Raw genomic sequence first — 16,527 nt, forward strand, 5'->3', positions numbered from 1 at the left:
ATCTTGAAAATAACAAGCCGAGGTAGGTGCCAATCTCTACTTGGTGGAACTAATAGGATATAGTGACCCTTTTTTAGTACAATATGTGAGGGTGGGAATTCAAACTCACGACCTTCAGGTCGGAGATAGGTGTCTTAACCAGTTAAGCTATGCTAGTTGGTGCTAGTGGCCCTCTTTAAACTTTTTTTCTTCTTTTTTTTAAATACGTGACCCTCTTTTTTTTTAGTACAACATGTGGGGTGGAAGATCGAACTCACAACTGAACTATGCTCGCTTTGGCCTTCTTTGAGCTCTATAAACATTAGATAGTCAACACATATATACATCCAATGATATTCATAGTGAAATAAATGAAATTTACCTATATTGGTAAATATTGTGTCTTGTGATGTCTTAATTGTTGCTTTAACACAAACTAATCATTCATACACAATTCAATATATAGGTAAACTCTGAGAATTTGACGGGAAAGGAAAATTATTTTCCAGTAGTTCTAAAGAACAAAAATTTCTCTGGTAGTAATTAAAATGGATGTAGTACATTTGGGGTAGACCACTATTAACTCTTGCATATATCTTTTATTATATAGTTATCGGTCTAGGATTAGGGCATTTATTGGCCTCACTGTCCTACCAATAAAAGCACATAGAGTAGAGAATTCCTTTGCCAGATAAAAGGAGAATTTCATTGAATGAATCTGTGAAAGTTCAATCGAATTATTTACATTTTGGAAGTTAAGGGTCCTTCCAAACGAAGATAATCATACATAATTCCCACAAAAGGGCTGTTGCTATTTATTTGTGTAAGAAGAATTGTATTGTTGCCAACCACAAGCTCACAGCCCGGAATGTCAACAGTGTACAGCCGATAGAGACCATGAATTCCATGTCTAGCTATGGTGTTGTCCTTCCCAATCAATCCAGTTGTGAATAATGGGGGAAGTGCGTGTGCATCGTTCAGTCGAACCTTAGAGTAACAATATATTTTAGTTTCAAGTGAAAAAAGAAGACACACTGGAAAGAAAAGAAAAAAAAGTGGCGTGTCATCGGTTGTCGAATATAAGACAAAGATAGAGTTCCATACTTGTAATTCTGCAGCATGTGCAGTGGCCAATGCAAGGCGCAGTCTATATGTTCCATGTGCATCTGCACTGTCAAGTTGGAACTTGATTTTCCAAGTAGTTCCTTCATATTTATTGTCCCCTATATTCCTACATTGCAAAAAAATGGTTATAGCCAAAGTATCTACCAGTCCAATTCAGTCAAACAGCAATTTTAGAGGAATGATAACAAGAAATAAGAAAGTATCAAATTGTCAGACAAAATCCTCAACTTCACAAGTTTGATGGCTTGGTAAATCTTACTCAAACTCTCTCCTGAGAACCCCAAGCTTGATTGTAAGTTAGCCAGTAGATTTTCATGGTAAAATACAACGTATCTATTTACCGCCTCCAGAATTGGAGAATACACAGCATAAATCAACGAAAAATGCATAAAATAAAACTCGGGAATAGACAAAGGAGACGTACAACATACAATATTACTTAATGATACATACTGTATTGTAAAAGAAATGTGAGCATGTTCACCAAATTAGTATTCATTTCTGCATTGGTGAACGTTACTGCGGAGAGCAAAATGAAAGAATGCATTTCTCACTTCTATAACTGACCAATTTTTAAATATTATTTAGCCACAAAAATCAATAAAAACTGCAAGAACAATCTAGAGAAGGGATACCTGGTGACTTGTGCAAAGAACCAATCTTTTCTGTACTCACTAAGGCCAACAGTGTAAACTAGATCCTCGTTAGGATATAATTCTGCGTATCTTTCCCATAATCCATACTGTCTAAACCTGACATTATAATGATAGAGTAAATTATTATTGAAATATAAATTTAAAATATTGAAATAGAACTGTTACGTTTAAACATTATATAATATAAAATAATATGACTATCATTTGATAGACTGCATAACACTCCAACAAGCTAAGCTACTTCTCGAAAAGGAAAAAGTTGGTACAGGAAGTTAATTGAAAATCCAAGAACTTACTTATCTGAATGATTGACATAAAGTCTATTAATATACTTTGGATTAGGATCAGGAACATAGAATTCTGCAGCAGTACGATCAGGAATGCCTATTTCCCATAATGTAGGACCATCTCTTGGAGGCTCAAAAACAAGTTCACCCACATTGATATCGCTGCCTACAAACTCAATGAAATTACAGTACTAATTATACACTCAAGGAAAGCGTGAAAATAATGATGGAAGAGAGTTTTAAAACCTGGGGTTATGGTAATGAAAGCATTGTATTGGTAATCGCCGATAAAATTAGGGACCCATCCATAAAGACTATAATTGCCAGTGAGAATATTATTTAAAGAGAAACAGCCATCTTTATCTGCTCTGGTCCAGAATTGGTAGCCCTGAGTTGCAAAACATGTTAGAGAAAGCCAGAGATCATTAGGGGTGAGTAAAGAGACCCGAAAAATCAATCCAATCGATCAAAACCGATCGAACCGATGTCGGTGTTCCTTGGTCTGTCCGTTCAGTTGTCGGTTCCTTTTTCAGAACCGACAAGTTGGTCAGTCAGTGGTCATGCACCCCCAAATTCCGACCAACCGACAATAATATACCTATTAAATTTATTTTTTTTAATGTTTTAAGACAATAGGTTTAAAACTCTCACCCCTCAACATGGAAGAGAATTTGAAAATGTAAAACAATATATACAGAGTAATTGAATAGAAATAATGAAAAAGATGGGAATACCTTTGAAATAGAAATATATAGCCTTGTTGGTTTTCCGACAAACCAACCGACCGAACCGACAATGATCTCTCAAATAACTCTAGCCCCTTTGACCCACCCATGATGGTGAATTTTTGCATCAATTCAAAAAGTTAACTTTTTTGGAAAATAGCCTCCAAATTCCAAGTCAATGCTGGGCTCACTATATATAAAATCGTTAAATAACTAATTCAATTATCTACAATTAAATTTTTTATTTTAATTTGAGTTTTAATATAAATTAAATTTAATAAATAATAATAAGCCCTTCTCGCTGTACCTTAGACTCTGTTTGCCAGGAGCCAAGTTCTCCGGGAAGTGCCAACCCGACATATGCACCACTTGCAGGAACGGATTCATCACTCACATATCTAAGCAGGTCGAATTAATGAAATTTAGCAAATAAGGAAAAAAAAAATCCATCCTCATTTATGTTATTTTGTTGTTCTCAGTACCGCGACGAACAGAACAGGTAATTAATAAGCTACCTCTCCCGGATCATCAATCTGCCATTGACAGTGCCTCGTTGATCTGATTTGAGAAAGTCCTTTGAAGCAGGGAAACTGTAAGGCCAGCTTTGAACTTCAACCATCATCTGAAAATGACAACTTAATTTGGATCATTGCTTATCGATTCATCAACATTACTTCCGTCCGTGTAAAATTACGTACCTGTTCTTTGGCATTTTCCCAGAGTCTAAGAGGATCGTCCCCTTCAGGCAAGGAATTAAGATAGATGAAGATAGGACCGAAAACCTTCTTCCATGGCTCGTTAGTTGCGAACCTTATTACCATATCTGCTCCTGCGTAGTGAGCGCTATGAAAAACCTGAGAAATGCAAAATTACATTCATCGGAGATGTTAGTTAAAAAAGGGATAATGGAATTGGAATCTTCAAAATCAGTATCAATCATCAGTGTAAATTTCAATTTTGCAAGCGTAATTGAAAAGCTTTCATCGCGTTCATGGGGGGCGGGGGCGGGACTCACTGAAAGGGTGGTGGGGCCGACATGGGAGGTGAGAAATTGCTTGAGGGGCCCACCAGAGCGGAACTCCTCGGTGGGAGAGATGTGCCAGAGTCCAATGGGCGGGTCTGGGTCTGGGCCTGGGCCTGCGGATATCCACCCGTGAACCCGGCTGTCTTTGCTTTCGCACCCGTATTGGTACTTGTCATCCACCTGCATCGGGATTCGGGACTTGTCCAGTAAATTACAATATTATATTTCTTATCACTAATAAAATAAAAATATCAATAGTTAGATTACCATGCTAGTCCTGTAATTTCAATTTAGTTTTAGGATTAAAGGATAGTTGGTGATTCCAATACATAAATAAATAATATATTCAATAAAAACAGAGTTGAATTTTATATTTTTAGTATTTTCGGATATATTTTTATTGCAGATTTATAAATTTATTGTCAATTTAAAAAAATTTTGTGTTTAATAATACATTTTAACCGGTAATAATTATTAACTAAATATTAATTCAATCTAAATTATTGTTAATTATTTATGTTATAAATTTTATTGTTAATTATTTATGTTATAAATTTTATTGTTAATTATTTATGTTATAAATTTTGTAGAGTTATAATTTTACAATATCATATAATTTATAATATAGTATATGTTACATGTTTTAATTTTAAAAAAAATGAAATAAGTTTATGATATGAAAATAATATATTTATCAAAACTTTTATTTTCTTTAACATTTAAATAATTCCTCTAATATATATATAATAGAATAAATATATGCATTAATATCCCATATTCGAGTATTTTTTTTATTTAGTCTCTATTATTTACAAAAGGTCAACTTATTCCATTATGTTTTAACATTTTTCAAGTTAGTCTCTCATTATAGTAGATGTTAAAATTGACTAGATAGATTTTTCTAAAATAATATTTATTAAATTGATGGAAATTTTAAAATTAACTAGATTATTTATTGAATGGATGGAAATTTAGAAGATAAAAAGTGTTCTAATTCTTCATCAAAATTTAAAAAAAAAAGACAAAAATTTCAAGATTCTAATAATTATTTTTAAAGCTTTAAATTTTCATAAGTAATATGTATCCAATTTTAACATTTTACCAATTATAAGCTAGTTAAATATTAAAATATAAAATGTTAATTAATTAATTTTTTTTCGCCAATATGAGCAAGACTTATTTGAAAATTTTTAAATAGTAGGAATTAAATCGGAAAAACAGAGTAAAACATATATTTTAGGCATATGAGAGAGAGAGAGAGAGAGAGGAGAATGTGTGAGAGAGGCACCTCTCCCCTGAACCGTGGCTCTACAGGATCCAGAAGGAGGACGGCCTCTGGATAAGCAAGGGCTTGCCCTCGCGGTGGCCTCCGATCGTCCGGCGAAGGCATCAATCTTTGTCTCTTATCTGCTACAGCCATGTACCCAAACCTAATCATTCACAAATTTATCCACATGCATTCTTCGTCAATTTTAATTCCCAAATTCAAAGTAAAAGGTCCGATTTCTTTACTTGTCTTTTCTGAGCTTGAATACGATTCTCGTGTTGTCAAAGTCAAACGCAGGCCATTCTCTCAAGTGTTCGTAAATGGCGTACGAATAGAATCCTGATGAACCGCGGAGCATCACGAACCTGGAGAACAACAAGATTTCGCCCTTAATCGTTCATTGTCTTGATAATTGCTTACAATTTCTGAGCGTTTTTTCCCTTTTTTCGAGATTTTTTTTATGTTTGGTTACCTTTTGTCGATGTTCAAGGGAACGAGATTGGCTCCGGTGGATGAATTGTAAGTTCTGGTGAATGAGAGCTCTATTTGTTCATCATTTTCCACAATTACCTTGAAATCTGTTCCTTCTATTCTGCATTGACAAAAATCAAGTACTTCAAATTTTGATTTATGAACAACAGAAAGTAAGTAAGAAGTGGAATTTTCAGCTCGAAAATGGCAACAAAAAAAAAGAGCCTTACCGATCAAAAATGCCCTTGGTTCCCGAACTTCCTGCGACATTCCAAACAATGTCCCAATATCTGCAATTTCACCCCAAAAATTTACACGAGTTTTTTTTAATAAGTGAAAATGATAAGTAAATTAAGTTAATATGAGTTGTTGTATATAATCTGTTTTCTTTTTTGTAATGAACCTCTTTTCTCATTAAAATAAAAGCAGTTTTAATTCTGAATAAACTTTTAAAAATAAATTTATTCTTTTAAAACTTTGACTAAGTTTTCCCGAAAATTAAAAAAAAAAAAAAAAGAAGTTACCAGATAATCTTTAACAACTTTGAAAATTAGAGTTAATTACCCTCTGTTATATTCAGCATTGCCAACCTCAAGCAAGTTTTCGATCCCATTGTATCGTATTCCGGTGACGAATCCTTCTGGGTTTGACAATGTTACCCCTGTTATGCCATTGTCCATTACAATCTACCAATACAAATAATATGTTATTAATTATTCGAACTCATACTAATCGAAATATTTCGATTTTATTAATTTCTAGCTAAATGCGGGACTATTTTCATAATTTTTAAAACTAAAGCATTAGAGAGCATAGAGTTGAGCGAAATTACATGTTGGTCGTGAATGCGGAGTTGCAGCGGAGGCGCCGAGACGTCGAGGCCAAGCCCACCGCCGGCGGCGGCGGTAGACGGCCGCCGTGAAGCTTCTGGTTGTGTTGTTGCAGAGATGAAGGGCGCGTGAAAGTAAAACAAAACAGAACAGCAGAGGCAAAAAAAAGTGAGAGGCGCAGATAAATTTGAGGGGGAAAAAACGGTGCTGTTTTTCATGTTGTGTCTCGACTTTTTTGACATTATTATTTGATTTCTCGAACGTAAAATAAGGATGGGTACAAAAGGCACTACAGAAAACTTAGAAGGAACATTTTTTATCTTTATAGCTGGGCTTTGCTTACTTGATCTAAAAGGCAAACCATTTCCCCCCGTGAACTTCTTACTTTTGTCGCCACTTTCTTATAAATTATAAATTTATAATACAGAGAGAGAGAGAGAGAGAGAGAGAGAGAGAGAGAGAGAGAGAGAGAGAATAAGTATAATTGGTATAGAATCTAGACATTTTCAACCTGCAAAGGAAATACAAATGAGAAAATGCTGTTTTGAATGTAGTGATTGGCGCATGAACGACGCAAGTGAATAAATTTGATTGTGGATGAGTAAATTTAAATTTGAAAATTGGCTGTTTGATTGCTGTGATTTTCATTTTGATTCCTTCATTAGTTGTAAATACTATGCACAATTAGTGGGTGTAATAAATATTTATTAACTATGGGATCAGCAAATTACTATATTTATCTATCTTATTAATGGAAAGGAAAGTATAACAGAATACCACTAATTAATGCAATTCTTATCCCACCAAAAATATACTGTCTCATTGTATTTTTTTTTTCTTTTTTGAAGTTCAAATCTCTCCCATGAAGGAGTAGGTGTCAAGGCTTAGCTTATCAATTTGAGTAAAGCTGATACTCTGACTAAATGTTGGATATTTTTATTTTATTGATTTTTCACATATTTTCTCTCGTTCAAAATTCTAATAAATGAATTAAATTTACCCAAACCATTAGCTTAAACTTTTGAGTTGAGAGGTGATTTATTCCTCCTTAAGAGTTTGGTAATTTATTTGGTAGGACAATTTTAAGAGAAGATTAAATTAATATTAGAGTTAGAAGAGGAGTGTTAATGGCATGATGGTTCATGCATGACACCCTCCCAAGAACAAAAAGAGCATCCCACAGGTCAATTTGTTGCTGAGAATTATTTACAATAAATAAGAATGCGAATATGCTTACCATCACAATATTATATGGCATTGGATCCAAGTGTTTTGGAGTCTCAAAATTATAAACATTTCATGTTGTTCTTTTTTTTTTCCCCGGCGCCAAATGGCTGATAAATGATGCTAATTAATGGCCTCCAAGGGGAAAATGGCTGGTAAATACGTTTTGCTATATTTGAATAAGAATAAAATTTGGCCATCACCACGTCAACTAATACTTCTAGGTGATAAAATTTTGCTATATTTGAATAAGAACAAAATTAAGCTGCCGATGAGAGCAAACTCTACTTCTTGCCATTGGATTTTGTTATGGTCAAATAAGAACAAATTTTAGTTTTGCTATATCTGAATAAGAATAAATTTTAGCCTCTGGTGAGAGCAAATTCTACTTCCAACAAATTTGGACCACATAGAGTAATAATAGTTATATAACCAAACTTTTCTTCCCCCACAGGACAATGCGTCTAGAAGTGTTACTTTTTCTCATAGGAACGTGGCCCGTAGGGACCCACCCCAAGCGAGGCGTAGAATCCTTGTTTAAGTGCACTAGGGATGAGAAATACTTGTAGGAAAAAACTTGGCTCCTAAAACAACGCTCGCTTCTGATTAATGATATAGCCTAATAATAAGTTAACATGTGTTGACTTTGAGATTTTTCTATTATCTTATTAAAATTTATATCTTATCGATATCTCTTCAATATCTCTTTTATTTTTTTAAAAAACTCATTTGACTTTTCTCCTCCCCTTTTTTCTCTCCCAACAATTTCAAATACAATCTTTGATGAGAAAAGAAGGGAGGAGAAATGAGTTTTTTTAAAAAGTAAAAAATATATTGAAGAGATATTGATGAGACATAAATTTTAATAAAATAATAGAAAAATCTCAAAACCAACTCATGTTAACTTATTATTGGATCATATCATTAACCAGATGTATCATAAATCTTCAGGAGCCAAGTTTTTTCTTCACAAAATGTGATGTTCTAAAAAATATCATATGCATACAATTGTGAATATTAACTTCAAGATCACATTAACTCTTCTAACATTAAAAAACTACTCGATCCATTGCATCTACCAAAACAGTTTCGAAGACAAGATCAGAAAATTGATTTTAAAACAATCTCTCAAACTAAGCCTAGAGAAAGACTCTAAAATAATTTAATACGCACATATAAAATATCAAAGATATCTCAGGCAACAGAGAGTTTTAAGTCAAGCCAAAGAAGGGAGGCAATAGAAAATAGCTAGTAAAGATAAATCACATAGTTGGGGGACCTTCCAGACGGATGTAATCATACATGATACCTTGGAAAGGGCTGGTGCAGCGTGGCTGAGTCAAGAAGATCGTGTTATCTCCTTCAACAAGATGAGAGCCTGCTATCCCCACGCTGTAAAGCCAATAAAGTCCATGAATTCCATGTCTAGCAATTGAGTTGTCCCTCCCTATCAACCCACTCGTAAACAGAGGTCGCTTTGATCTCGGGTCATTAATCCGGACCTAAAGAGGGAAAGCAAAAGAGAGAAACAAATAATTTAGGAAATGTTAAGCATTTTATGTTATTGCTAATAGTATAGCATCTTACCTGCAATTCAGCAAGAGTTGCAGATGCAATCGCGACTCGTAGCATATACATACTCTTGTGATCCACACTATCGAGTTTGAATTTGATTTGCCAAGTAGTTCCTTGATGCGCGTTACTGTTTGTCTTCCTGAAATACATGTTATAGTTGACAAATACAAGACATGTTTATGATCATATAACGACCATAGCCATTAATAAAGAGAAGAAACAGCTGTGGGTTTAAAGACGATTATTATCAGTCGGTGTTGTCCTTGGTTGGAGGCAATGGATAGCAAAAGAGATGTTACCTTGGGACCTGAGCGAAGAACCAATCTTTACTATAATCGCTTGTGCCAACTGTGTATACTAAATCCTCGTCAGGGTATAATTCAGCATATCTGTCCCACAATCCATATTGCCGGAACCTTCATAGCATAAATGGTAGAGATTTTAGCTTTAGTTGGACTTGGATCCCTCAAGTTCTACAGAAATTATTGATTTGCCACTAACACTTTGCAATCCTCAGTAACAGAACTCAAATTTCTATTTAGAAGCACTGTGAAAGAAACTGTAAAAATGGACCATAATAATCAAGTTCATGTTCATTTAAATCATGAATTATAGAAAAACTGAAAAAGGGCTACCTGTCTGGATGGTTTACAAAGAGGTTATTAATATGTATCGGGTTAGGATCAGGAGCATAGAACTCAGATGCAGAGCGATCAGGAATGCCTATTTCCCAAAGTGTGGGCCCATCTCTTGGAGGTTCATATACGAGGTCGCCCATTTCAATGCAAGATCCTGCTTTTCAACTTGGGATACTATAATTGTGTACAGAGAAATTGAAGGATCATTACAGATACAGGAAATGATACCTTGGTTTATGTTAATGAGAGCATCACAACGATAATCTCCAATAAAGCCGTGGACCCACGCATATAGATTATAGTCGCCAGCGTGTATGTGGTTGATGGTAAAATAACCACCATCATCTGCTCTAGTCCAGAATTGATATCCCTGACAAGAAGGGTACATTCTTTTAAAGCATACATGTGATTTAACCTTCCAGATAATATTAAGGGTTCGTAGAATAAAATGTTGTTAAAAGGTTTGAGTCTCAAAGAGTGAAATAAATTTATTCTTCCCATTTAAGCTTGACCATTCATAAATGAGGAAAGTCTAGAACAAAAGGAGCTTTATGTTCATTCTTCCACCATATTACTTGGCTAATTTTTTTAATACCATCTTGATAGAAACACGAGACCACTTATTCGCTTTCCTTATCCTAGGGGGATGAAACATAAAGCTAAGGAGGGTGTTAGGAATGCTACTCGGGTAGTTAGAAATATTATTAAGGTATTAGGGCAAATTAGTAATAACCCCAAGGAGCTTATTAGTAGGAATTGATTATAAATAGAGTAAGCGAGGGGAGAGGAAGGTAGGCAACAATTTAGTAGGTTTAGGCTTGAGAATACTCAACTAAGTACCTCAAATACTTGGGGAGTTGTTATATTCTTGTATCCTCTTATATTTCAGTATAATTCCGAGGGTTAGTAGACTGTGGTAAGTTAGGGTGGTCCCAGGGAGGGCAGGATAGTCTTTTGCTATAAGTAGTTCGTTATAGTGAAGTCAACAGAAGAATGTGGAGTTAGATAACTGATAAAGGGTGGGGAAATTATATAGTAAGAAAAAGTGGTACAATCTGCAAGCAAAGTTAGAAGAGTCTTTTTCTAGTTCATTAGAGAGAGCGAGATACAAACCTTCAAACATCTGTGGATTTTATATCCTTTCCCTTAATGTCAATAAGAGGATGTCTATACTTCTGGGCTATAACACGTCTTTTATAGGTATTAGAAATATTTGGAAATTTAGAAAGTTGTTCAATCAAATCCCAGAAATATAACACATGCGCAATGAAGTATCTCTTTATAAGATAAGCTTCACTATCTTGGATTTAAAAGACAATAAATATTCAGCTCAACAATGAAAATTTTCAAGTGTGTGAAAATCAAACAGCTATCTTAATGATATCATAGGACATGGGTCCATCATTTAATTGCTGGTGCAATATCCTGTCGTTCTAGCAACGAAAAACTAATATGCTAAAAAAATTGTAAAATTACAGGTTTGACTTTGACCTTCATTCGTGAAATTAAGGGGGCGGCCATTTGATTTTCATTTGGTGGTAGACAATAATGGATAGTCTTTACTTCACTATCATATTCGTTATGGAATTGAAACAAAAAGTTAATCACCTTGCATTCTCTCTGCCATGACCCTACTTCTCCTGGTGCAGACAATCCTACAAAGGCTCCACTGGCAGGCAGATAGTCTTGACTAACATACCTAGACATTTTGATTACAAAGGTCCAAGCACATAAACTAAGCCAGAAAATTAAACAAATTGAGGTTCTAATTAATAACATCATGTTTCTTGTTTATCGTTTTTCATTTAAAGTTTTTGAAAAGTTGGTGTAATCCATTCCTTTTCTTTTCTTAAGTTTTACAAAAGTAGGGGTATGGTTTCTTGAATTCTCTTTCCAAATTTCTATCTTAACAAAATGTTCACTGAAGTAACATTTTTATCTTTTAAGCTTTTATAGAAATCTTAAGAATGAAATATGAAATAAAGTTTAGGAATGTCATAAAAATGTTTCTTAAGGGACATTTACGAGTATAAAATGCCTACCTGTCAAAAACCAGTAGTCTACCACTAACAGTACCCCGTTGATCCACTTTCGGGAAATCCTCAGATGCAGGGAAACTATAAGGCCAACTTTGAACTTCCGTCATCATCTGGTAATCATATAATTAATTGTGTGTCTTGACACAGTGTCATCCATAAAAGGAAAAAATGTGAGTGTCTTAATGCATCAAACCTGTATTTTAGCATCCTCCCATAACCAAAATGGGTCATCTCCAACTGACGTGGAATTAAAATAGAGAAAAACAGGGCCAAAAACCTTCTTCCATGGCTCACCGGCTCTAAATTTTGGCACCAAATCTTGTCCCGCATAATGAGCACTAAGAAATATCTAAAAGAGCAAGTAAAAATGAAAAATGAGAATCACCAGAACTCCTACTTGTTACACAAGGTCTCCAGAATTCATGGTACATCAATGTGCAAGACAATTAAAGAAACTAATATGATTAGTGGTGTTGGGTCACCTACAGCAAGGGTTGTAGGTCCCACATGTGATGTTAGACTTTGCTTAAGAGGTCCGCCTGACCGAAACTCATCACTGGGTGTAATCTGCCAAAACCCGGTGGGTGGATTGGTGCATATCCATCCATGGACCTTTAAGTCTTTGTTTTCACATGAGTATTGGTATTTGTCATCCACCTAAACGAAAAATGATCATATGAAAGCAAGTGGATTCTATCAAAACCTAGTTGGAAATCATCTCTACCTTGAATTTGAAAATCAAGATAAAACATGTACAGTAAAAAACCCTGAGTCATCCCACTAGGCAAAGATCAATGAACCAGCCCACTTCCTAAAGAGAGAAGAGTTGTCCAAGAGTACCTCACCCTTGAGTTGAGGGTTCTTGGGATTAGTAAGTAAGACGGCTTCGGGGTAGGCCAAAGTTTGGCATCTTCCAGATAACCGATCATCGGGCAGCGGCATGAATCTCTGCCTGTTATCAGCTACAGCCATGTACTGAAACCTATTGATTCAAGCCTTGTTCTAGTGAATAATATGTTGACATGAAAGAAAATAACTCAACTAAGGTGTATTTAGAGAATTAAGCAACCCGGATATGCAAGTCCAAGCTAGAATCTACAAAATATCTTCCTTGGGATATTCTCTAAAGCTGTTCATTTTGAAAGAAAAAGTAAAAATAAAATAATGGGAAAAAGATCATATTCCAAGAAGCATCACTATAATCAAAGACCAACTAATCACCGTTATACTGAGTCTCAATGAAATCATAAATGACTTGAGTTGAGAAGGATCAAGTATATTCACTTGTCTTTTCTGAGCTTAAAAGTGATCCTGGTTTCACCAAGATCAAAATCAGGCCAATCCTTCAAGTGCTCATAGATTGCATAAGAGTAGAATCCAGAGGAACCACGTAGCACTATGAACCTAGAAGAGAAAACAGGAATACTCGATTAAGTGGTTATTCCAAAGGTTTGAGTACATTGATAAAAAAATTTGAGGACAAACCTTTTGTCTATGTTCAAAGGAACAAACTTGCCCTCGAGGGAGGGCTCCCACATCCTCATAAAAGAAAGCTCTACCCGTTCCTCATTTTCCACTACAACCCTAAAACTTGATCCCTTAATCCTGTATGGTAATTGGGTCTCAATTCACGTGAAAGCATAGAATAATAATAAATAAAACCAATCAAATGCTAAAAAAAGTAGAGGACATTGAGGATATAAATGCCCCAGTATCAGCAAGGACTAATCTAATAGCTGATTGGCAAGAAAAAGAAAGGCAATTTCTTTGACCAACAAATTTAATTTCCAAGAGTTATACAGAATAATTAGTAAGTGAAGAAGGAAAGGCCATACACGTCAAATATTCCTTTGCTTCCTGGAGAATTCCAAACAAGGTCCCAGTACCTGAATGTTATTGATAAAAATAAGATAATTTTATAAAGGAACAAGAGAACATACAAAAAAAGATAACTTAACGTATCCAGAACCACATACAATACTTACTACTAAACAGATACTTCCCTATAAGGACTTGTCGCCCCATTTTAATTAAAATAATTTCAGAGGTGTGACAGTTGTAACTACATATACCCTCTGTTATGTTCAGGGTTAAGAACTTCAAGCAGATTGTCAACGCCATTATATCGTATGCCAGTGACAATTCCGTCTGGTTTTGATAAAGTTAGTTGCAGTATTCCATTATCCACCACCACCTGCACATAGCATGAATATATAAGGAATAATCTGGAGAGTTTTCGACAGAAATTACAATATTCTTCTTTTCAATTTTCAAATTAAAAAGCCCGAAATCTTTAGCCTCATCAATATATATATATATACATACAATTTTCCCTTTCGTAATTGTCTTCTGAAATATCTTCACATAATCAGAACAAAATGGAAAAACTAACTTACATGACGATCTCGTATCTGCAACCGCACCCCCGTGGATGACATTGTGAAACCTTCAATTTTGGAATTTCTCGAGCAGCAAAAGTCGGTAGAAGTTCGAAATTTCGTAAAATCAAATGAACTGGAAGATCAAATAGCAAAATATAAACTCAAACAAGAGAAATTAAGAACTATTGTGCAGTATCGCAATCTTCATCCGAGTGAACTCGGATTATCTGGAAAGAAGAAAAAAAAGAGTTCAAAGAGTGAAAGATGAAGAAAAACGCATGGAGAGTGACGAATACGCATACCGATTTCTTGTGAACAATAAAACGGAGTGTCTCTTCACTTCCTGCTTAGATATCAAATGGATTTCGATTATCACACTGTACAATGACTTTTCTTATTCTCTAAAGAATTGAGATCGTTTTGCTCTGACGCCGAAGATTAGAATTTAGAGTAGCGCGAAACTGGCGCGGTGATCTGATATTTATATGGATCGTGGTGCTAGCCACGCTAAGGCAACATTTTCAATTTACTAGTTTTTTAAGTTTATATAATGCTACTGAATAGATATGATGAGCCTATTTCGCTCGCGATGGTAAAATAATAGATCGTAGAATTTTAAATTTGTTCAATTATTATTACTAAATTAATTTACACAAGATGAACAAAAATGGCCACGAAGCAAAAGACTTTGGCTTGGTTTCTGGATTTTAAAAATAAAATAATTGTTGTTAACTGTATTTTTTTAAAAAATCAGGTGTAATAATGTAGAGTAAATTTTTTGTGTTTGATCAATTTTAATTTTAAGTATGAAAATGAAAGTTATTGTGCTTAATAAATTAATACTAAATTTATGTGATTTAATTGTAATGACTAAATTAGACACGTTGATAAAATTTTGCACAATTTATTGTTGATGGTTTTTAACATTTTTAATGATAGTTATATTAAAATTTTATATGCTTTCAATTTCAATTTATATTTAAGTTTATTATAAATAATCTTTAAATATGAGGAGAAACTATTATTATAGTAGTTAAACCAAGCATAGTTCAGCGGTAATTGACATGTATCTCCAACCATGAATCATAATTTAAAAAAAAAGTTATGGTATATTTTTTATATAAAAACAAATAGTTGCATTACACCATACAAAATAGAAAATAAAATATAGTTTTCTGAAATCAAATATTAAATTTGTTAAAAGGATAAAATTATAATTTTCAAAACTGTTAGCTAGGGACACTTGACTCGAAAAATGGTGGATGGAAAGTGAGTTTCAATAGGTTCTTCAATCTATTTATTATTTCTAGATTCAAATCAAATGAATTGGAAAACAATGTTTCTATGTGTTTTTAGATTTTAAATTTTAGACTTTATAATTCACAATTACATTAAAAATATAAAATTTTTGATAAATATGTTATCTCACGTTATAAACTCATTTAATTATCGTTACAATTTTTAAAAAAATATAAAATATATTATTATAAATTATACAATATTGTAAAATAATAATTATACAAAATTTATAACATTTATGTTAATAAAATAATTAATATTTTTCTTTTTTACTTCAAGGAGGGCTTGAACCTGGATCTTGGGGTGTTGGCCTCTTTCCACTGCGCCAACACCTCGGGTGCATAATTAATATTATTTTGGATTTGAACCAATTATTTAATTTATAACTACCCAAATATATTACTAAATGCTTTAAACAATTTTCTAAATTAAGATTAAATTTCTAAATCTATGAATGTTTTTTTATCACCAATCAAGCATACTCATATCTACTTCAATAAAATAAATACTATGAAATTGAAAACCCACTTTTTAATTTCTTCGAAAACAAGTTATAAAATAATCAAATGATTGTTCTTGCATATCAGTGGAGCTTTGTGGAGTTCAACCGAAATTTGCACTTTTGACTTTTGCTGGCTCAATCGAAGGTTTTCTAGATAAGGAGAAAATTATCTGGCACGGCTCAAATAATGTATATATGAAAAGAAAATTAGAAAAAATAAAAAATTTGCCCTTTCTTTTATATTTGCTTCTACGATATAAAAATATAATGTGAAACTTAATTCTGAAAATTCAGGTGGGAGAGAAAAACCAACATTCACAGGATAGCAGCAACTCATTCACTAGAATGATAGATTGTAAAGCAGTAGATTTAACCGACCTAAAACATAACTCAACTGTAAAGATTTAAAACATCTGGCACTCAATAATAAAAGCATAAAACTTCTTCCTAAACTTCAGAGCAATAAATACATAAAACTTCTTCCTTTTAGGTCGAAGATTTCCCG

General features: G+C 33.7%; 2 protein-coding genes across 5 annotated transcripts; both read right to left on the minus strand.

Annotated features, from left to right (window-relative positions):
• Positions 1–651: 651 nt before the first annotated feature.
• LOC111009378 (uncharacterized) lies at positions 652–11,523 on the minus strand. 2 transcript variants are annotated; one of them, XM_088120007.1, is made up of 19 exons: positions 11,410–11,523; positions 10,030–10,171; positions 9,799–9,955; positions 9,463–9,579; positions 9,176–9,302; positions 6,099–6,220; positions 5,765–5,824; positions 5,536–5,655; positions 5,309–5,428; positions 5,085–5,226; positions 3,788–3,976; positions 3,471–3,626; positions 3,288–3,394; positions 3,080–3,170; positions 2,294–2,435; positions 2,057–2,213; positions 1,740–1,856; positions 1,084–1,210; positions 652–966 (listed from the first exon to the last, which is right to left on the minus strand). In XM_088120007.1, the coding sequence occupies exons 1-19, from the start codon at positions 11,506–11,508 to the stop codon at positions 721–723; spliced, it is 2,538 nt and encodes an 845-aa protein (XP_087976133.1). In that variant the 5' UTR covers positions 11,509–11,523; the 3' UTR covers positions 652–720. The 2 variants fall into 2 exon arrangements, with proteins under 2 accessions (XP_087976133.1, XP_022138135.1); XM_022282443.2 differs by lacking the exons at positions 9,176–9,302; positions 9,463–9,579; positions 9,799–9,955; positions 10,030–10,171; positions 11,410–11,523 and adding an exon at positions 6,367–8,286.
• An 830-nt stretch (positions 11,524–12,353) lies between these two features.
• Positions 12,354–14,722, minus strand: LOC111009332 (uncharacterized). Of its 3 annotated transcripts, none has more exons than XM_088120008.1 (8): positions 14,524–14,722; positions 14,237–14,354; positions 13,913–14,034; positions 13,676–13,726; positions 13,326–13,445; positions 13,125–13,244; positions 12,686–12,822; positions 12,354–12,497 (listed from the first exon to the last, which is right to left on the minus strand). In XM_088120008.1, the coding sequence occupies exons 2-8, from the start codon at positions 14,276–14,278 to the stop codon at positions 12,490–12,492; spliced, it is 600 nt and encodes a 199-aa protein (XP_087976134.1). In that variant the 5' UTR covers positions 14,279–14,354; positions 14,524–14,722; the 3' UTR covers positions 12,354–12,489. The 3 variants fall into 3 exon arrangements, with proteins under 3 accessions (XP_087976134.1, XP_087976137.1, XP_087976135.1); XM_088120011.1 differs by lacking the exon at positions 12,354–12,497 and adding an exon at positions 12,910–12,969; XM_088120009.1 differs by lacking the exon at positions 12,354–12,497 and having other exon boundaries at positions 12,787–12,969.
• Between the last annotated feature and the right edge of the window lie 1,805 nt (positions 14,723–16,527).

Source organism: Momordica charantia, assembly GCF_013281855.1.
Source record: "Momordica charantia cultivar OHB3-1 chromosome 11 unlocalized genomic scaffold, Mcharantia_2.0 BLBB01000011.1, whole genome shotgun sequence".
NCBI classification, from domain to species: domain Eukaryota; kingdom Viridiplantae; phylum Streptophyta; class Magnoliopsida; order Cucurbitales; family Cucurbitaceae; genus Momordica; species Momordica charantia.